This window comes from Rhinoraja longicauda, chromosome 35, assembly GCF_053455715.1.
Source record: "Rhinoraja longicauda isolate Sanriku21f chromosome 35, sRhiLon1.1, whole genome shotgun sequence".
Taxonomy (NCBI): Eukaryota; Metazoa; Chordata; class Chondrichthyes; order Rajiformes; family Arhynchobatidae; genus Rhinoraja; species Rhinoraja longicauda.
The window spans coordinates 7,445,006-7,467,367 of NC_135987.1; the positions used below are offsets into that span (position 1 = coordinate 7,445,006).

Sequence of the window (22,362 nt, forward strand, 5' to 3'; positions counted from 1 at the left end):
ACTCACTGTGATGGATGTTTCTTTTTTTTTTTTTTTGTATTGGTTGTGATTGTGTGTGAAATTGTTCCTTTTTATTGCTCTATTGCTGGACTGTGGGTGAACTTTCATTTCACTGCACATCTTGTATGTGTGTGACAAATATAAACTTGACTTGACTTGACTTGACAAGGATGAGACCAAACTAAATTACAATGGTAATCTTACTCAGAAAGGCTATTCTGCAGCTGCTATGGAAATTGAAACAATTTAGTTTCGTTTGGTTTAGAGATATAGGGTGGAAAGAGGCCCTTCGGCCCACTGTGTTCACGCCAACCAGCGATCCCCGCACACTAACTCTATCCTCCAAACACTAGGGACAATTTACAATTTTGCCAAGCCAATTAACCTGCAAACCTAAACGTCTTTGAAGTGTGGGAGGAAACCGGAGCACCTGGGGAAAACCCACACAGGTAAAAGGGAGAACGTACAGACTCCGTACAGTCAACACCTGCAGTCAGGATCTAACCCAGATCCCTGGCGCTGTGAGGCAGCAGCTTTATGGCTACGCCACCGTGTCACTCTGACAGCGGAGGTGCTGCGTTCAGCTGCAATTTCGGTCAGATATGCAAGATTCTTCAGTCAGCATCTGCTTATCCTGTGCCAAATCTGGACATGCTGAGTGGGTGTGCTGGTTCTATGAGAAAGGGCTACAATCTGTGGTTAACAAAGGAGGTCAAAGATAACGTTGAATTGAAAAGTAGGGCATATACAGTGGCAAGGACAGTGGTAGGCCAGATACGGCAGCAAAAGATTAAAAGCTCATAAGAAGTGTGAAATTTGATTTTGAAAGAAAGATTGTGTGTAATATCAAAAACAAACAGAGATGAGGCCAGCTAAGGTAGGTGTGATCCCTCTAGAAAATGAGGTAAATTAATAACAGGATCCAAAGAAATTACAGATATTTAAAAACTATTTTTGTATCAGTATTCACCATGGAGAATACTGTAGATATCCCTGAGGTAACTGATATGTTAATTTCAAATAATACGGAGGAACTTGTAAAAATCCCTCCACCAATTTTTTTTTGTGTTCTTGTGAAATTGTTACATAATAATAATAATAATATATTCCTTTATTCGCCCCACACTGGGGAAATTTACAGTGTTACAGCAGCAAAGTGGATAGCAGGAGAGCAAGAGATCATTCATTATAAATAAAGATATATAAATTGTCATCAGTTTCCTGTGTGCTCTTAGCTGTTATTGTTGACTCATCTGCTGGGAGCAGTGCTGGTTGTGCAGTCGCACAGCAGCGGGAAGGAAGGACCTCCTATATCTCTCCTTCATGCACTTGGGGTGAAGGAGTCTGTCACTGAAGGAGCTACTCAGTGCAGTGACAGTGTCCTGCATGGGGTGGGAGTCGTTGTCCAGCAGCGATGTTAGCTTTGCCATCATCCTCCTCTCTCCCACCACCTGCACTGAGTCGAGGGAGCAACCCAGGACAGAGCTGGCCTTCCTGACCAGCTTGTCGAGTCTCTTCCCTTCCGCCGCTGAGATGCTGCTGCTCCAGCAGACTGCTCCATAGAAAATGGCTGATGCAACCACCGTGTTGTAGAAGGTCCTTAGGAGTGCCCCCTGCACTCCAAAGGACCTGAATCTCCTTAGCAGATAAAGTCTTCACTGGCCTTTTCTGTATAGCACATCGGTGTTTTCAGTCCAGTCCAGTTTATTGTTGAGGTAGTTATAAGAATCCACCCTCTCGATGTCCATTCCCTGGATGTTCACCGGTGTCGGGGGGACCTGGCTGCGCCTGCGGAAATCTACCACCATCTCCCTGGTTTTCCCTGCGTTGATTCGGAGGCAGATCCACTGACACCAGTCCACAAACTCCTTGATCAGTTCTCTGTACGCCCTGTCCTCGTCGCCTGTGATGAGGCCGACGATGGCAGAGTCGTCAGAGAACTTCTGTAGATAGGAGTCTGCAGAGCTGTGCCTGAAGTCTGCAGTGAACAAGAATGGCACTGTTCCCTGCGGAACCCCAGTGCTGCAGACCACGCTGTCCGAGACCATAGAACATTTTGCATATGTTTTCTGATGCATGACAAACCCTAAATGATCTAAGGGAGAAGTTTTTGTTGAAGCTCTTGTCCGTATCCAAGAGCACTATCATGCAAGTCGAGAACAATGAAGTTGGAAGATGACAACAAGATTAAATCTTAGTTTAGAATTCCAATATAACGTTTCTAGCCCCGCACATTTCAAAATATGCTTGGCAGATATCACGAGAGCTAATGTTAAAAATAATGAGGTGAAGAGAATAAGCTGCAGAATTTGGTCCTCAAATTCTCCTTTCAAGTCTGATATAATGTGAAGGATCTTGAGTACTTGAAAAATACATTATTACAATTGTCAAAAAATTGTCAGAATGTGGAAGTTATTGAGGCATTGCCTTGCTCATGCTCTAATCCTCTAACGCGGAAACAGGCCCTTCGGCCCACCGAGTCCGCACTGACCAGCGATCCCCGCACTTGAACTCAATCCTACACACACATCAGGGACGATTTTTTCCATATACCAAACCAATTAACCTACAAACCCGTACGTCTTTGGAGCGTGGGGGCAAACCGAAGATCTCGGAGAAAACCCACGCGGTCACTGGGAGAAGGTACAAACTCCGTACAGACAGCGGCACCCATGGCCGGGACTGAACTGGGGTCTCGCGTGCTGCAAGCACTGTAAGGCATCAGCTCTACCACTGCGTAGAGTGCTGCTACAACTTTACAAATAGTTTAAAATGACTTGCACTGGGTTAAAAGTAATCTCGGGATAGCGCTGCCCCATTCCAATACAAAGTTGTGCAAACTACGTTGTTCCTTCGAGGTCTTCATAGTAAATGTAGAAATGCTAGAACCATTCATTCATGACTACAGAATGGTAATTCTGCACCACATGAATATTCAGTGATTAAGTAGTATTCCCTATGCTCGAGTGATAGCTGTAAAGCATCTGGATGGCCTTGGAATTTAGATAGCCATGTCCTTCCTCTCCAAAGAATGAATTGGAAATAAAGTTTTTCTGATAGTGTAAATAAGTTTCTATCGAGAAATTCTTCTGCATGAGATATAGTCATACCTCAGCTATCGAGCTACAGGTGGCTCTTTATAATATATAGCTTGTGGCTCTTCGGGACTGCTAATTTCTGTATTAGAATACGAAGGATTACTCTCTATGGGAACAGAAGACAGCTGCTTGGCACAGATGAAGATAGACGCAAAATGTTGGAGTAACTCAGCGGGACAGGCAGCATTTCTGGAGAGAAGGAATGGGTGACGTTTCGGGTCCCTCCTTTCTGAAAGTGCTGTGTTCTGGACAGCTGCACTGTTCTATGTTCTATGTATAGAGTGTTTAGTCTCTTTATAAACTGAAAGGCTAATGTAATGCATGCAATTGTAAGGTGTAGGGAAAAACATGGTGATGAGATTATGGGATGAATAGCTTGTGCTACGATAGATGTGGAACTGTCAGAATAGGTCAAGGGACCTTCTTGCTGAACAATTCTAAGTACGGAGAGAGAGTGGACCATGAGTGCACCTAATGAGTGCACTAGTTCAACCCCAAAATGTATTCAATGGATTTATCCTGCAGATGCCGTGTTATATGCCAAGAGCTATACTTTCTTTCAAACTAATTCTATATATTTTTTCCAAAGTGAGAAACATAATTAACATGTCAGAGGCTTGCTTATAGGGGAAACAATAATTTTCTAAAGATAGGTAAGTATTCTTCTTTTAACACAACAAGTTTTTTTGAGATCAGGGATGGAATGGCCGGAGGGAAATTCACCGGTAACCTTCTAATCGGGAATAGAAGAGAAATAGTTTCCCAGGGTTATGGGATGGTGCGGTAAACTAGATAGCTCTTCCAAAAAAAAGTCAGCACAACAGAGGAAAGGTTATAAGTGGGTTATCTACAAGGTTTCGCACTAAAGTTTCTCGAGGATAAACACTCATGACAATTGGAATATTGCAGGAAATTTGTTACAGAGCTAAGGAATGTAACTTTATGTTTTATACCCTTAATGAAATCTTATTTAAATGAGAGGTGCATCTTATGATGGTATTAGTATTGGAGATGGGGGAGAAATGCTATTTGACTGGAAAGCAAGAAACAACTTAATTAGTTAAAGTGTGTAGTTGTTGGCTTTAACCGAAGGTAGGCACAAAAAGCTGGAGGAACTCAGCAGGTCAGGAAGCACCTCTGGAGAAAGGGAATCAATCGTTGATGTTTCGAATCGAAACCCTTCTTCAGACTGAGAGTCAGGGGAAAAGGACACAAGAGATATAGACGGTGATTTAGAGAGATATAGAACAAATGAATGAAAGATATGCAAAAGAAACTTTTGTGTCTATAATTAGATAAAGTGTGTTTATTCTGAAACTCGCATGATATGGTGATGATGAGAATATCGAGAAATCAATCTACCTACAGTGAGATCATGGAAAGCTGCTTGGAAAAGGGTCTTCCGTAATAAAACTTCCAAGCATATGTTCAGCTCGTTATTAACAACCTGATATTTCAAGCCCGTTTTGCATTAAGGTAATTGCAGTCTTTGTTACAAACAGCAGGTGGAGTTCTGAATACAAAAATATAATTTGGCAATTTAATTTTCAAGGATGTAGCAAATAATTTGCATGCATCATTTGACCTTGAGGCTGCAAGGTCCATATGGGGTGAATTTGCTCCTGAATATTCAATTTCAGTGGTGCAAAGTAAAATAAAACCCAATTGCTCTTGTAAATTAGTGCAGTACAAAATATGTAGAACAGTTGAATACCAATACTGTCAATTGTTTTTCACATGCAACTATAATGTTTTGAATGTCCAATTAGGAATTAATGTTGTTTAATAGCAGGTAGCCACAGAAGGACTTAGAAAGAAACAATTGGAGAGGCCCGCAGTATGTGGGCACTTTCTGGTAACACTTCAAGAGCTGAGTGTGGGAGTGAGCATGAGAGTGTGAGACAGTATGAGAGTGTGGACGTGAGTGTGTGAGTGTGTGGGCGTGAGTGTGTAAGAGTGGGCGTGAGTTAGTGTGCAAGTATGGGCGTGAGTGTGAGAAGGCGTGAGAGTGTGGACGTGAGTTTGTGAGAGTGTGGACGTGAGTGAGATGGCGTGAGAGTGTGGATGTGAGAATGAGAGTGAGGGAGTATGAGAGTGTGGGCGTGAGTGTGAGAGAGTGGGCGTGAGTGTGAGAGAGTGGGCGTGAGTGTGAGGGGGAGTGAGAGCGTGGATGTGAGTGTGTGAAAGCGAGCGTGTGGACGTGAGTGTGAGAGAGTATGAGAGTGTGGGCGTGAGTGTAAGAGTGGGCGTGAGTGAGTGTGAGTGGACGTGAGTGTGAGAGGGCGTGAGAGTGGATGTGAGAGTGTAGGTGTGAGTGTGGGAGAGTGAGAGTGTAGGTGTGAGTGTGAGAGTGAGTGTGCGGACATGAGTGTAAGAGTGAAAGCGTGGGCGTGAGTGTGAAAGTGAGTGAGGTGTGGGCGTGAGTGTGAGAGAGTGTAAGAGTGTGAGTGTGCATGTAGATGCTGGAAAGAACATGTTCAAGTTAATTTACATACACCCAAAAAGTCAAATGGTCAGTTATTGCAACTTTGTTAGTGGATAATTTGACGGTTGACCAGAATGCACAGAGCAGTTGTGATAATGGAGGCAAGAAGTCAAGAGAAGGAATTTGACCCCCTTTCTAACTGATTGAAATCAAAATGAAATAGAAACCTGATCTGCGTAGTGGTGGCACAGTACACTGACGTTCGTTGTGGCACTAAACTGAGGTTCGTAGCAGACAAGGTGTGTAAAAAGTGACTAATGCAATTAAACCTTTCCTGGCTCCCTCCACTCCATTATCTTCTGTTCCCCGCCCATTAGGTTTTCTACAATCTCACAGACCTGTGATGTTCGTGTTAAGAATTTCTGCTGGACAGGTGGCTTTTGTTTTTCCAAAGCTGAGAACTAAGCATTCCTATCAGCCAGGAAATATTAAGAACATAGAAATGTTAAGATGGTTTCTGGAGATAAGAATTTTGTACCGTGTGTTCCTTTCCTCTTCCAAAAGAACGTTGCAGTTTTAGAACTCTTTAAAAATACTTTGTAAAATGTAAGTGAAACGATAACACTCTCAACATGTTCTCAACCACTCATGCTGGTGGGCTAGTGATATCATCAGCAATGTGTACTTACATATATAGCAGTGGGACTTCCACTTATATCATATCATCATATCATATATCTACAGCCGGAAACAGGCCTTTTCGGCCCTCCAAGTCCGTGCCGCCCAGTGATCCCCGTACATTAACACTATCCTACACCCACTAGGGACAATTTTTACATTTACCCAGCCAATTAACCTACATACCTGTACGTCTTTGGAGTGTGGGAGGAAACCGAAGATCTCGGAGAAAACCCACGCAGGTCACGGGGAGAACGTACAAACTCCTTACAGTGCAGCACCCGTAGTCAGGATCGAACCTGAGTCTCCGGCGCTGCATTCGCTGTAAAGCAGCAACTCTACCGCTGCGCTACCGTGCCGCCCAGCAAGAAGGAACTGCAGATGCTGGTTTAAACCGAAGATAGACACAAAATGCTGGAGTAACTCAGCGGGACAGGCAGCATCTCTGGAGAGAAGAAATGGGTGATGTTTCGGGTCGAGACACTGAGATACTCCAGAATTTTGTGTCTATAGTACAGAACAGGCCCTTCGGCCCACAATGTCTGTACTGAATGTTGTTGAAATATTGGGGGAAATGATGATGAGAAAGCGAGAGAGAAATTAGACTTTGCATTCAGTCTTGCCTAGTCGTGGCGGCACGGTGGCGCAGCGGTAGAGTTGCTGCCTTACAGCGAATGCAGCGCCGGAGACTCAGGTTCGATCCTAACTACGGGCGCCGTCTGTACGGAGTTTGTATGTTCTCCCCGTGACCTGCGTGGATTTTCTCCGAGATCTTCGGTTTCCTCCCACACTCCAAAGACGTACAGGTATGTAGGTTAATTGGCTGGGCAAATGTAAAAATTGTCCCTAGTGGGTGTAGGATTGTGTTGGTGTGCGGGGATCGCTGGGCGGCGCGGACCCGGTGGGCCGAAGGGCCTGTTTCTACGCTGTATCTCTAAATCTAAATCTATCATGAAAAACTTTCTTTCCAATAGGAAGAAAAGAAATAGGAGACATTTCTTAAAGAACACATAATATATTTCTGGAAAATGGTGCATTTCTATGTATATGCGTCTTCATAGAATATTTCAAAGTTAAGAGAGGCAGCTTACTTAAGTAGGTAAAAAAGCCCCATCACAGGGTAAATCAGAAGTCAACATCAAATGTAATGATGTTTCTCATTCTAGATCTTCTTTGTATATTAACTGTGTATGCAAGATCCAAATGATCACCTGAATAATAAGATTGATCAAAATTTGACCTCTTCTTGGAGCAGCAGGGAGTAGCTGTGGACGGGTATTTATTTATAAAGAACCATTTAACTTGAACCATTGAATGTTTTGCTGACAAGAAACCGAATGAGAATGTGAATCGTGATGAAACTTCCTGAGAATGTCCACAAGCTGAATGAATGAGTAACAAAATGGCAAGTGGAGTACAATATAGAAAGGTTTGAAATTATCTACTTTGGTAGAAAGTGCAGAAACATTTTCAGTAATGAAAACGTTTGTGCATTCTCCCCATGACCTGCGTGGGTTTTCTCCGGATGCTCCGGTTTCCTCCACCCCTCCAAAGACGTACAGGTCTGTAGCTTATTGTAGGGAAATAAAACTGCAGATGCTGGTTAAAATCGAATGTAGACACAAAATGCTGGAGTAACTCAGCGGGTCAGGCAGCATCTCGGGAGAGAAGAAATGGGTGACGTTTCGGGTCGAGACCCTTCTTCAGACTGATGTCAAAGGAGAGGGCGGGACAAAGATAGGATGTAGTCGGAGACAGGAAGAATGGTGGGAGAACTGGGAAGGGGGAGGGGATAAAGAGGGGAAGCAGGGACTACCTGAAGTGGGAGAAGGTCTGGAGGTTAATTGGCTTGGTATAATTGTAAACTGTCCCTAGTGTGTGTAGGATAGTGTTAATGTGCGGGGATCGCTGGTCGGTGCGAACTTGGTGGGCCGAAGGGCCTGTTTCCGTGCTGTATCTCTAAACTGAACTAAAAGTAAACGTAACATACTTGATTGGATGCATCAAAGCCGAATTCTGATTTTCCACAACTACGGAGGTCTTTGATCTTGATCACCTGGTTATTCTCCATTTCATAGGTGACTCTGCAGTTGCCGGACACATCAACCTGAGGAAGAGAAAAAAATACCCCTTTTTTATCTTCTCACTGAATCTGCTTCCACTATCCATTGATGTCGTGCATGCAGGATCACAACACATTGTATAAAATAGATTTTCCTCATCATGCCTCTAATTCTTCATGAAATCACCATAAAACTGTATCCCCTGCTTACCGTCCTCTGACACTGGAACAGTTTCTCATTACTCACTATAATAACATTTTAAGATTTGAACACCAATGTCCATTAATGGCCGCTCGACCTTCTCCGCTAAAGGAGAATGACCTCTGTTTCCCCCCCATTCTCCATGAATCTGATGCCTTTCAAATCTACGAGGAAAAATGCAATTGAAGACAATATTAGTAGCTATTATGGATACACAAGGAACCGCAGATGCTGGTTTACAAAAAAAAACCCCACAAAGTGCTGGAATAACACAGGGGAACAAACGTGGAGATTTGTAGGTTAATTGGCTTCTGTAAATTGCCCCTAACGTGTTGGATGTGAAAGTGGGATAACATGGAAGTAGTGTATGGCTGATCAGTGGTCAGTATGGACCCGGTGGGCTGGAGGGCCTGTTTCTACGCTGTATCTCTAAACTAAACAAAACTCAACTAAATCTTTGAAGGAGATAGGAGGTGATTAGGCCGGGATCCATTTTTGGACTAATTGCAGTAGGGGGGACAAAGCTGGAGAAGAGTTGGGACAGGACAAAGCATGGCAAGTGGTGGATGGGTACAGGCTAGGGGGATTTGCAAGTTTGGCATGTCCCCAACAATCCTCACCAACGTCTACAGATGCTTTTTATCAGGATGCATCACAGCTTGGTTTGAGGACAGCTCCTTCCAAGACCGCACAAAACAGCGACCATTACACGAACCAACTTCCTTTACATTGAGTCCATCAGTCTGAAGAAGGGTCTCGACCCGAAAGTCACCCATTCCTTCTCTCCAGAGATGCTGCCTGACCCGCTGAGTTACTCCAGCATTTTGTGGCTACTTTTGATTTAAACTAGCATCTGCAGTTTTCTTTCCTTTACATTGACTCTATCCACACTTCAGGCTGCCTCGCAAGGCCGCCAGCATAATCAAGGATCAATCTTGCCCAGTCACTCTCTCTTCTCCCCTCTCCCATCAGGCAAGTGGTGCAGAAGTTTGAAAACGCATACCTGCAGATTCAGGGACAGATTCTTCCCAGTTGTTATCGGACAACTGAACAGTCCTCTCATTAATTAGAGTGCAATTCTGACCTCCCATCTATCTCATTGGAGATATTTGAACTATTTTTAATTGGACTAGATATAACTGCAATGTTATATCTTGCACTAGAGATATAGAGCGATACAGCGTGGAAACAGGTCCTTCGGCCCAACTTGCCCACACCGGCCAACATGTACCAGCTACACTAGACCCGCCAACCCGCGTTTGGTCCATATCCCGCCAAATCTGTCCTATCCATGCTGGAGTAACTCAGCGGGACAGGCAGCATCTCCAAAGAGAAGAAATGGGTGACGTTTCGGGTCGAGACCCTTCTTCAGACCTGAAGTGTAACCCATTCCTGAGATGCTGCCTGTCCCGCTGAGTCTACTCCAGCATTTTGTATCTATCTTCATTGTAAACCAGCATCTGCAGTTCCTCCCTACACATGCTTGTCATGGTAAATTATTGAATCATTGGATTTTTGAATAGAAATTTGGCAGATTGCAAGTAGCAGCAGAACTGGCTGTGTGGTGTGGTGAGCACTCAATAGTGGTATTAGTATTGCATTCATCTGCCTAACATAGTCGTAGTGGACTAAATGGCACATTGCATAGTAAACCCGACTGACTTTGGGGCATAAACTAGAAAATGTAATCTTTATTTTGACAGCATGACGCAACCACCATTTTGAAAATGATGCAGCCCCTTTCATGTATTTTCATGTACATAGGGAAAGTATCTGAGGATGCCGAACATGCCAGTTGAGTCATAGAGAATATCTAATCAAGTTCACTGTAACACCCACATACTGCCTAAGTTCATCAGACCATAGATTCATTTATTCACTCTACAATGGCCTTCAGTATTTGCTCCAAACACCTGGTGTGTAATTCGACACATGTGGCTTAACACATCAGAGGGCATTAACGTAACCACAGTTGGAATAATAAGATTGATGCCTCATAAAGAGTGATTTCAATGCCAGGCAGGAAACTTTTCAGCTGATTTTTAGTGTAGTTTAAGTTAGAGATACAGTGGGGAAACAGGCCCTTTGGCCCACCGAGTCTATGCCGACCAGCGATCCCCGCACTTTAACACTAATCTACACACACACACTAGGGACAATTTTACACATACTCCAAGCCAATTCACCTACAAACCTGTATATCTTTGGAGTGTAGGACAAAACCGAAGATCTCGGAGAAAACCCACGCGGTCACTGGGAGAACGTACAAACTCCGTACAGACAGCACCCGTAGTCAGGATCGAACCCGGGTCTCCGGCGCTGCAAGTCCTGTAAGGCAGCAACTCTAACACTGCACCACCCTGCCACCTGGTCTTCCCAGAAATTACTGCAACCCCAAAAATTAGGTAAAAAATAAAAATAGCTGAGGGTTCCAAAACTTTATTAAAACTGAGAAATTAAAATATGGAGTGCAGAAAGATAAGATTAAACTTACATCCTCTTGTTCTTGATTTTTCTACTCTGGGTAAAAGACTCATCCTATCTATCCCCCTTTTGATCTTATAGAGGTGTATAGATTACAAGAGGCGTATAAGATCATAATAATAATAATGATAATAATAATATATTCCTTTATTTGTCCCACACTGGGCAAATTTGCAGTGTTACAGCAGCAAAGTGGATAGCAAAGAGACATTCATTATATAAATAAAAATTAAGATAAGGATAATTGTCATCATTTACTATGTTTTTTTTACTGTTACTCTTGATTGGTTTGTTGACTGGTCTGTTGACTGGTCTGCTGGGAGCAGTGCTGGTTGTGCAGTCTCACAGCAGCAGGAAGGAAGGACCTCCAATATCTCTCCTTCACACACTTGGGGTGAAGGAGTCTGTCACTGAAGGAGCTCCTCAGTGCAGTGACAGTGTCCTGCATGGGGTGGGAGTCGTTGTCCAGCAGCGATGTTATCTTTGCCATCATCCTCCTCTCTCCCACCGCCTGCACTGAGTCGAGGGGGCAACCCAGGACAGAGCTGGCCTTCCTGACCAGCTTGTCACGAGGGGGATGGATAGGATGTCTTTTACCCAAAGTGGAAATATCAAGAACAAGAGGATGTAAGTTTAATGAGAGATGGGAAAGATTTAATAGGAACCTGAGGGACTACTTTTTCACACAGGTGAGTGTATGGAATGATCTGCCAGAGTAGGTAGTTGAGGCAGGTACTATAACAACATTTAAAAGACATTTGGGCAGGTACATGGATAGGAAAGGCTTGAAGGGACATGGACGGGCCAAACATGAGCAGGTGGGCCAATTGTGGATGGGGCCACTTGGTCGGCAAAGGCCAGTTGGGTTGAATGGCCTGTTTCGTACTGTATAAGACCATGACATTGTGGGAAGCTTGGAAAAAATTGCAGTAGCCCTGGCAGAGATATTTGCATTCTGTTTTAGCGGTACCGGAAGACTAAGGGTAGCTGATGTTGTGTCTTTGTTTAAGAAATAGAGTTGCCAATTATCCCGTATTAGCCGGGACATCCCGTATATTGTGCTTAATTGCTTTGTCCCATACAGGACCGCCCTTGTCCCGTATTAGGCCTAGGGGGGCGCTGTAGGCCCGGACACTGTAGGCCCGGATACCGTAGGCCCGGACACGTTGGCTCAGGGCCCGCTGTAGGTTCGGACAGTGTAGGCCAGGGCGCCGCCTAACGGAGGTTGAGTCGCAACCCGCCTCCTGGCCCGGGCGGCCGCTATTGGTGGAGCTGGAGCACTTGGCCGCTGGCTGGGTGAGGTCACCTTTTGTCCCTTATTTGGGAGTGAGGAAGTTGGCAACCCTATTAAGAAGGGTTGCTAGGACAAGCTAGTGAACTACAGGACAATGAGCCTAACGTCAGTAGTGGGACTGTTAATGGAGGTGATTATGAGGGACAGGATGTAACAGCATATTGAAGGACAAGAACTAATTAGGGATACCCAGCATGGCTTTGTGCATGGGCAATAATGCCTCATGAATTTGATCAATTATTTGAAGAGGTAAAGAAGAGGATTGATACGTCTCAGTTATCCTCTGTTGATCCGTGCTTATTGCTTCTCAATGTATCCAAAATATTTCAGACACTTTTAAATCTTAGTCACTGTTGCTGTATGGCAGCCGCCATTTTGTTCATGGTATGATTCCATAATTAAAGGGCATTAGAAGAAAACTATGGAAAGAAAGTGAAATTATTTAACTGAAATGAGTAGATTACCTCCGTGATTGTCCCAGAACTCTGCTGTAATTGGAAAAGACTAACCAGACCTCTTTTTAGGTTCAGAGGTAATCCTCTTTCTTCAGCAGAACCATACAGAGCCTCTATCTGAAAGAAATATAAAATAAATTATTCCTAAAAGCATCCAAGTTTTACTTGGGCAGTTTTTGTTTGGCAAATACAAAATTACAATTAAAAATGCTTCACAAATTGACAGTATCTTTAACCTCCATCAAATATGACTACTTAAAAAAGATAGACTACGAATTTACCTCCTAGTTTAAATTTAAATAACACCACAATTTCAACCTGACAAAATCCATCATCATTCAGTAAACCCTTGTTATAATGGACCACAGGGCGAGGAATGGTGTCTGTTGTTGTCGATTGTCCATAATAGACAACAGACAATAGACGCAGGAGTAGGCCATTCGGCCCCTCGAGCCAGCACCGCCATTCAATGTGATCATGGCTGATCATTCTCAATCAGTATCCTGTTCCTGCTTTCTCCCCATACCCCCTGACTCCGCTATCCTTAAGAGCTCTATCTAGCTCTCTCTTGAATGCACTCAGAGAATTGGCCTCCACTGCCTTCTGAGGCAGAGAATTCCACAGATTCACAACTCTCTGACTGAAAAAGTTTTTCCTCATCTCCGTTTTAAATGGCACTATAACCGAGAACAGTTATAGTATCATTGTATAAGTAGTAGAAACAAATAACTGCAGTTGCTGGTTAATGCCCAAAAGGACACAAAATGCTGGAGTAACTCAGCAGGTCAGGCAGCATCCCTGGAGAACATAGATAGGTGAGGTCTCGGGTCGAGACCCTTTGTCAGACTCTCGGTCTGAAACAGGGCCCGTGGACTTTAACATCGTGAAGCCCGCGGTCTCTGGAAAGAAGAGGCCGAATCGGGAGCTCCACACTGCGGAGAGTGTTTCACTGCGGAGAGTGTCCCGACGCGGGGAGTTTCGATCATCCCGGCGCGAGGGCTGAAACAGGGATGCATGCCTATCACTGAGGTTTTCCAACACCAGTCAACAATGTTGCTGAAGGAATTACCTTTCCTGAATTCCAGTGGAAGATGACGGGTTTCTTTAGAGCTACCATTATTGTCGGCCCCAGGAAACTCTCAGAATCAGTGTTTTTCAAGATGTTTCGATTCTCATTTTGTTCAGAAACGTTCAGCAGTTTTACTTCTTCTATCTGTATAGGAGAAGAAGACACATTTCAATATGAAATATAGCATTAACAATAGCCTTGTAAACACCCATTCTCAGTGTCATTGACGAATGTGCTGCAGATTCTTAAAATTGTAGACCGCATTACAATTGAGAAAGGCGCTAATCAGCATTTCCACTTACAGTGGTTAGGTTTAAGGTGAAGGGGAAAAGATTTAATAGGAATGTGAGAGGTAACGTTTTTACACATAGGGTGGTGGGTGTGTGGGACAAGCCGACAGAGGAGATAGTTGAGGCAGGGATTGTCCCAACTTTTAAGAAACAGTTAGACAGATACATGGATAGGACAGGTTTGGAGGAATATGGACAAAACATGGGCAGGTAGGACTAATGTAGCTGGGACATGTTGGCCGGCGTGGGCAAGGTGAGCCAAAGGGCCTGTTTCCACACTCTATCACTCTGGGACTATAATGGTTTAAGATTGTTGGGCAAGGATATAAATAAGCCAACAGGACTTTCAAACTAGCAATAGCATTAATATAATTATTTAATATCACTTCATATTTCTGCTTTAGTTTAGTTTCAGTTTAGTTTAGTTTAGAGATACAGCGCGTTATGGCGAGTCCGAAAACTTGTTGGTTGTAGAAGAAGTTTATTGCAGCCGCAATATTCGAATACAGAGTTAAACAACAAGGTAAAGGACAACCATCAAAAACTTACTGTCTTCTTCGAAGACTTCGCCGAACTGCTATTTCGGGCGCCAAAAGCGCACATGACATCGCTGGCCAATCAGCGATGTCGCTCCCTGGACCAATCCCCATGGTCGCGTTCACACGTGACCTCGCTGGCCAATCCGAGGGTTCGACGACCTGGACCATTCTCTATGGTCGCTACATGACCCCCCCCAGAACCCGAGGTGCGGAACCTAGCAGGGAGCCGGATTTCGCGACCATAACGAGTACGGAGAGGGACAGCCTGAACCACAGGAGCCGGGGGTTCCGGACTTGGCGGAACAGCCGGAACGGGAGGTCCTGGAGGAACTACCGGAACGGGGGGTCCTGGAGGAACTGTCGGAACGGGGGGTCCTGGAGGAACTGTCGGAACGGGGGGTCCTGGACTGAGCGGAACTAACGGAGGTCGGCCTCTCCTAGGGGTTTGACCGACCAGGACTGGTTGATCCGGATCCAAATGTGCAGGTTTGAGCCGGGACACCGAGACGAGCTCACTCTTGCCGCACATGTCTAAGGTGAAGGTAGCCGTTCCCTTACGCAAAACCCGGAACGGCCCTTGATAGACCCTCTGCAACGGGGCACGATGGGCATCTTTTCGCAGAAAAACAAACTCACAGTCCTTCAGGGAAGGCGGTTCATGTACCATGGGACACCCATGACGTGAAGTTGGAACTGGGGCCAGGGAGCCCACCCGTTCCCGGAGAGATGCTAACACCGATGGGACTGTAGGCAGCTGGTCTGAAAGGTCCGGAAACAAATCTCCGGGTACTTGAAGTGTCGAGCCATATACTAGCTCCGCGGACGACGCACCGAGATCTAGCTTAGGAGCAGTCCGGATGCCCAAAAGAACCCAAGGGAGCTGGTCTACCCAATCCGGGCCTTCAAGCCTTGCACTGAGGGATGCCTTAAGTTGACGGTGGAACCTTTCCACGAGTCCATTTGCCTGGGGGTGATATGCAGTAGTGGGTTGTAACTTGGAACCGTACAGCTCTGCGAGCGCGGCCCAGAGGGACGAAGTGAACTGTGGCCCTCTGTCAGTGGTAATAACTGCCGGGACCCCGAAACGAGCTACCCAATGAAGGGCCAAAGTCCTAGCACAAGACGCTGACGAAATATCAGACAATGGGAAAGCCTCTGGCCACCGGGTGAACCGATCCACCACCGTGAGGAGGTGGGTGTAGCCCCGGGAGGAAGGCAAAGGCCCGACCAAATCCACGTGGATGTGGAAAAAACGAACTGCTGGGACCTCGAAATCCTGTACGGGGGGCTGGACGTGGCGCTGGACTTTAGCGGTCTGACAGGGAACGCAGGAACGTGCCCAACCCGCTACCTGTTTCCGTAGGCCATGCCAGACAAACCTCGCTGCTACCAAGGCAGAGGTGGAGCGGATGGACGGGTGCGCCAGCCCATGAATGGCATCGAAAACCCGGCGCTGAAGGGAGGGCGGTACTACCGGCCTGGGACGGGGAAGAGAAACATCGCACCAGACTTTTGTGCCTTCCGACCCACAAGCTACCTGGGCCAACTTCAATCCCGAAGTGGTGGACCGGTATGCCGAAACGGTATCCGCTAGAAGCTGTGCCTCCGCAAGCTCCTGGGGATCCACTTCGCAGTCCACCGCCGAAATAGGGGGAAAAGCGGGTCTAGACAGGGCGTCAGCAACGGCATTAAGCTTACCCGCGACATGACGGACATCGGTGGTAAATTCGGAGATAGCAGTCAGGTGCCGCTGCTGGCGGGCCGACCATGGGTCGAACAATTTCAAAAAAGCAAATGTTAATGGTTTGTGGTCCGTAAAGGCCACAAATGGGCGGCCCTCGAGGAAGTACCTGAAATGACGAACAGCTAAATAGAGAGCCAGAAGCTCTCGGTCAAATGCGCTATACTTCAGCTCGGCCGAATTTAGTTGCCGGCTGAAAAACGCTAAAGGCTGCCAACGGCCACCGACCTGCTGCTCCAGAACCCCGCCCACCGCCACGTCAGAGGCGTCAACCGTCAGGGCCGTGGGGGCGGAGGGGCTCGGATGGACCAACATGGTGGCGTCTGCCAAGGCTGCCTTAGCTGCTGTAAAAGCCGACTCTGCGGTCGGGGACCATATCAACTCTACCGGATTCCCTGCAAGGCATTGGAAAAGTGGGCGCATGACTCGCGCAGCTGCCGGAACGAACCTATGGTAGAAATTAACCATGCCTACGAACTCCTGTAGCCCTTTTACTGTGGTGGGCCTGGGAAATGCCCGGATAGCCTCCACCTTCTCGGGCAAAGGGGAGGCGCCGGCAGGGGTAATTCTGTGCCCTAGAAAATCAAGAGCAGGAAGGCCGAATTGACATTTGGAGGGTTGGATAATGAGCCCGTGGTCTTGGAGCCGCTGGAACACGGTCCGCAAGTGGGCCTGGTGTTCCTGCACTGAGGGGCTGGCGACCAGGATGTCGTCTAAATAAATAAACAAAAAGGGTAAACCCCGGCCCACGCGGTCCATCAGTCGTTGGAAAGCCTGTGCCGCGTTCTTTAAACCGAAAGGCATACGCAACCATTCAAACAACCCGAACGGAGTAATCGTTGCAGTTTTCTGTATGTCCTCCGGTCGCACCGGGATCTGGTGGTATCCTCGCACCAAATCGATTTTGGAAAACACCACCGCTCCTTCCAGCCCAGATGAAAAGTCCTGTAGGTGCGGTATGGGGTAGCGATCAGCCGTGGTGACAGCATTGAGACGCCGATAATCGCCACATGGTCTCCACCCCCCAGATGCCTTGGAGACCATATGTAACGGCGAGGCCCACGGGCTGTCAGACTGACGGACAATTCCCATTTCCTCCATCTTCCTGAACTCCGCCCGTGCCACCACCAGTTTGTCTGGCGGTAGTCTCCTGGCCCGAGCGAAAACGGGAGGGCCTTCAGTGCGGATGTGATGGACCACGCCGTGCTTGGCCGAAGGCGTGTCAAAACGTTGAATGAGCAACTCTGGAAACTCTGCCAGAATCTCAGCATACGAGTCGGGGGCCGCGACGACGGCCTGGACAGTAGGGCTGGGCGAGGAGGCGATTGTCGGAGCGACGTGCTCATCTTCGGCGGAGGGTCGGAGGTCGTTACCGCGGACATCAGGGACCAGTGAAAAAGCCCAGAGAAAATCTGCGCCCAGGATCGCTTGTTTGACGTCGGCTATGATGAATGGCCATTCGTACGTGCGGAGGCCTAACACAAGGGACATCTTCCGTATACCGAAAGTGCGAATTGGGCTGCCATTAACCGCGATGAGGGTGGGACCTGTCTTACCCGATCTGGTTTCGAGGTCGGTCGGCGGCACTATACTGACGATGGCTCCCGTGTCCACCAAACATTCTGTGTCCGTGAATCGATCATGGACATAGAGGCGCCGGTTCTGGCCAATCGTAACTGCGCCTATGTACGATCGGCCGAGGCATTTCCCGCGAAGGTACAAGGCAAGCGGCAGTTGCGGGATTCGCTACCCCATCGTAGGTGATAATAGCACCAGCCGCGCTTGTGCGGATCTTTTTGGCGGGCTTTCGGAGAATTGGCGGGAGACGTGGCGCCATCTTGCCGTCGCTGTGGCATGGTCACTGATGTCGAGACCTTGTTGATCGAACCGCTTGCCTTGTTTTTTGCCGCTATGAGCGCGTCCGCTTTCGCTGCATATGCTTCGGGGTCCTTAAAAGAACAATCCGTGAGCAGCAGTCGGACATCCTCAGGAAGTCTCTCGCGGAATGCCTGTTCGAACATAGGGCAATCCGTATGCTCACCGGCTAGCATCATCATTTCGGACATGAGGACGGAAGGCAGTTGGTCTCCAAGATCCGGTAGGTGCAGAAGACTTGCCGCACCACCATGCTTATTAAACCCGAAGATTCGCAGTAATACTTTCTTCATGGCCTCGTACTTGCTTTCCGCAGGTGGATTCACGATGAACCGCATCACGCGCTTGGTTGTGTCCGGCGATAGAGCGCTGACGAGGTAGTAGTACATCGTGGATTCGTCCGATATCTTCTTTATATGAAATTGAGCTTCGGTGTGGATAAACCAAGCTTGCGGTGCGTGCGTCCAAAACAACGGAAGGTGAACGCTTGCCGCGCTTAACTCCGGTGTGCCCGGCGCGGTCATCGTCAACGAGGCGTCGGGTTCCTGCTTAGTCGGTGATCGTCCAGATCACGTCGGGGTCACCAATATGGCGAGTCCGAAAACTTGTTGGTTGTAGAAGAAGTTTATTGCAGCCGCAATATTCGAATACAGAGTTAAACAACAAGGTAAAGGACAACCATCAAAAACTTACTGTCTTCTTCGAAGACTTCGCCGAACTGCTATTTCGGGCGCCAAAAGCGCACATGACATCGCTGGCCAATCAGCGATGTCGCTCCCTGGACCAATCCCCATGGTCGCGTTCACACGTGACCTCGCTGGCCAATCCGAGGGTTCGACGACCTGGACCATTCTCTATGGTCGCTACAGTGTAAACAATAGACAATAGACAATGGGTGCAGGAGTAGGCCATTCGGCCCTTCGAGCCAGCACCGCCATTCAATGTGATCATGGCTGATCATTCTCCATCAGTACCCCGTTCCTGCCTTCTCCCCATACCCCCTGACTCCGCTATCCTTAAGACCTCTATCTAGCTCCCTCTTGAATGCATCAGAGAATTGGCCTCCACTGTCTTCTGAGGCAGAGAATTCGACAGATTCACGACTCTCTGACTGAAAACGTTTTTCCTCATCTCCATTCTAAATGGCCTACCCCTTATTCTTAAACTGTGGCCCCTTGTTCTGGACTCCCCCAACATTGGGAAGATGTTTTCTGCCTCTAACGTGTCTAACCCCTTAATAATCTTAAATGTTTCGATAAGATCCCCTCTCATCCTTCTAAATTCCTTCTAAGTTTCTCATCCTTCTAAAACAGGCCTTTCAGCCCACCGAGTCCACACTGACCAGCGATCCCCGCACATTAACACTATCCTACACACACTAGGGACAATTTACATTTACACCATATTAATTCGCCCACAAACATGTACGTCTTTGGAGTGTGGGAGGAAACCGAAGATCTCGGAGAAAACCCACGCAGGTCACGGGGAGAACGTACAAACTCTGTGCAGACGGCACTCGTAGTCAGGATCGAACCCGGGTCTCTGGTGCTGTAAGCGCTGTAAGGCAGCAACTCTACCGCTGCGCCACCCCTCTGCAAACTAACAGCACAGAATAAAGTAATTTACTTACTTGCAATTGAATTAGCTTCTCATGCGGGCTGCTGCTGTTCTCCCAAACCACATTAAGTTGAGTTACAGCTTCAATCCTGAATCCTGACGTTGGCAATGAGTCTGGACTGAACAAAGTCTCCAGTAACAAATCCACGACGTATTTGTACCTGTACAGTGCATCCGATGCAAGATTGACAGTTTCTCCTGATGGTAGAATAAATAAATAAATCATTAAAGCTTATCTCATCAAGCATTTGCTGCAATCATTTTTTACATATCAAATTTCTTTGATATTTTGAAAAAAAAATGTTCCCCCCTCCAAGCCAAGTGTGCTACCTGTTTAAAAATATGAGGGGATTTGTACATCTAAATCACGATTAATTCGCTTGGGTTAGCTTTGAATTTTATGGAAATCTTTTTCTCTCTCTAATCCTAAAGTAGATTACTTTAATGTATATGACGATATCAAACTAATTAATTCGTTTTGGTTTTTTTTTACACAATAGGTGCAGGAGGAGGCCATTCGGCCCTTCGAGCCAGCACCACCATTCAATGTGATCATGGCTGATCATTCTCAATCAGTACCCCGTTCCTGCTTTCTCCCCAAACCCCCTGACTCCGCTATCCTTAAGAGCTCTATCTAGCTCTCTCTTGAATGCATTCAGAGAATTGGCCTCCACTGCCTTCTGAGGCAGTGAATTCCACAGATTTACAACTTTCTGACTGAATTTTTTTTTCCTCATCTCCGTTCTAAATTCAATAGACTTTCTTACCAGCGTCAGTGAAAGGCTCCAAGCTGAATGAAATCAATAACATTTTAACTATAGCATATTGGTTATTTAAAATTATTTGTTTCTTGGGATATGAGCATCTTTGGTAAGTATCATTTAATTGAGAAGGTGCTTTTGAATCATCTTCTTGGTTCATTGCACTCCTTATGATGATGGTAGACCCACAATGGTGTTGGATAGGGAGTTCTTGAAATTAGACCCAGCAGTAATGAAAGATCAGAGTCTTGAGTCAGCATGATGTGCCTCTTGAAGAGGAATATGTAAGTGGTGTATCCATACACCTGCTTTCTTTGTCCTTTCCAGTAGGCAGAGGTCATGGGGTTAGGAGGTGATGTTGCAATAGCCTAGGAAAGTAACTGCAGTGCATATTGTAGATGGTACACATTATAGCCCCTGTGTGCTGGCAGTGGAGGGGATGAGTATTTAGCATGGTGGACAGGATGGCAGTCATCAAACAGGTGGACGTGTTATAGACAATAGATGCAGGAGTAGGCCATTCGAGCCAGCATCGCCATTCACCGTGATCATGGCTGATCATGCACAATTGGCCTTCCATCACAGTGAGGAGAGGACTGGAGGAGACTTACTGTGATGGATGTTTCTTTTTTTGTGTGTTTTTGGGGTTGTGTAATTTGCCTATTTTAATGCTTTATTGTGTAATCTGCCTATTTTAATGCTTTTATTGTTGGACTGTGGATGACAAATAAAGCTATCTTGAATCTTGAATCTCTTGAATTAGTAACCCGTTCCTGCCTTCTCTCCATATCCCCTGACTCCGCTATCATTAAGAGCTCTATCTAACTCTCTCTTGAAAGCATCCAGAGAATTGGCCTCCACTGCCTTCTGAGGCAGAGAATTCCACAGCTTCACAACTCTCTGAGTGAAAAAGTTCTTCCTCATCTCCGTTCTAAATGGCCTACCCCTTATTGTTAAACTGTGGCCCCTGGTTCTGGACTACCCCAACATCGGGAACATGTTTCCTGCCTCTAGCGTGTCCAATCCCTGAATAATCTTATGTTTCAATAAGATCCCTTCTCATCCTTCTAAATTCCAGATTTCAATGAAACTGATTTCAATGAAACTTCTTCCATTAGCACCAAAGGCACGACGGTGAGTAAGGTGGGCCTAAAATTGTCGTGCTATCGTGTACCGTTTTGGCTGTAGTTCAGGAACAAACAAACAAATGAGAGTTTTAGTACAAAGATGGTCTAAAAATTCAAGTGGATCCAAACAGGGGCACTAGATGGTGCAATTAGTTAGTTAGTTAGCTTAGTTTATTGTCACATGTACCAAGGTTTTGTGAAAAGCTTTTGTTGCGTGCTTACTAGTCAGTGGAAAGACAATATATGATTACAATCGAGCCATCCACAGTATGCAGATACTTGATAAAGGGAATAAACGAAATAATGTTTAGTGCAAGATAAAGCCAGTGAGGTCCGATCAAAGATAGTCTGAGGGTCTCCAATGAGGATGATAGTCGTTCAGGACTGCTCTCTATTTGTGGTAGGATTGTTCAGTAGCTGTTGGAAATAAATATTAGTGTCCTGGCAAACATTTTGGTAATTGGCTACATGTGACAATCTGACCAATGTCTCATCACCCAGTGGTTTTTCAAATCCTTTCCTTCAGATTGTAAAGTCTAAAAATTGGATTGGAGAAACTTAATTTGTGCTCAACTTGTAAACATGTCAAGACAGTGACAAGAGGCCGTGAGCATGTTCTCCAGTAGTTGCATACGTTTCCTGGTT

General features: G+C 46.1%; 1 protein-coding gene across 2 annotated transcripts in view; it reads right to left on the reverse strand.

Moving 5' to 3' along the window:
• The window catches only part of LOC144610111 (microsomal triglyceride transfer protein-like), a 64,570-nt gene that overhangs the window by 40,116 nt on the left and 2,092 nt on the right, over window positions 1–22,362 (reverse strand). For both annotated transcript variants that reach the window (XM_078428672.1, XM_078428671.1), the window contains exons 2-5: window positions 19,843–20,027; window positions 13,768–13,911; window positions 12,708–12,815; window positions 8,192–8,308 (exon numbers count right to left, since the gene is read on the reverse strand). In XM_078428672.1, coding sequence (XP_078284798.1) covers window positions 8,192–8,308; window positions 12,708–12,815; window positions 13,768–13,911; window positions 19,843–20,027 — 554 coding nt within the window. The remainder of the gene's footprint in view (window positions 1–8,191; window positions 8,309–12,707; window positions 12,816–13,767; window positions 13,912–19,842; window positions 20,028–22,362) is intronic.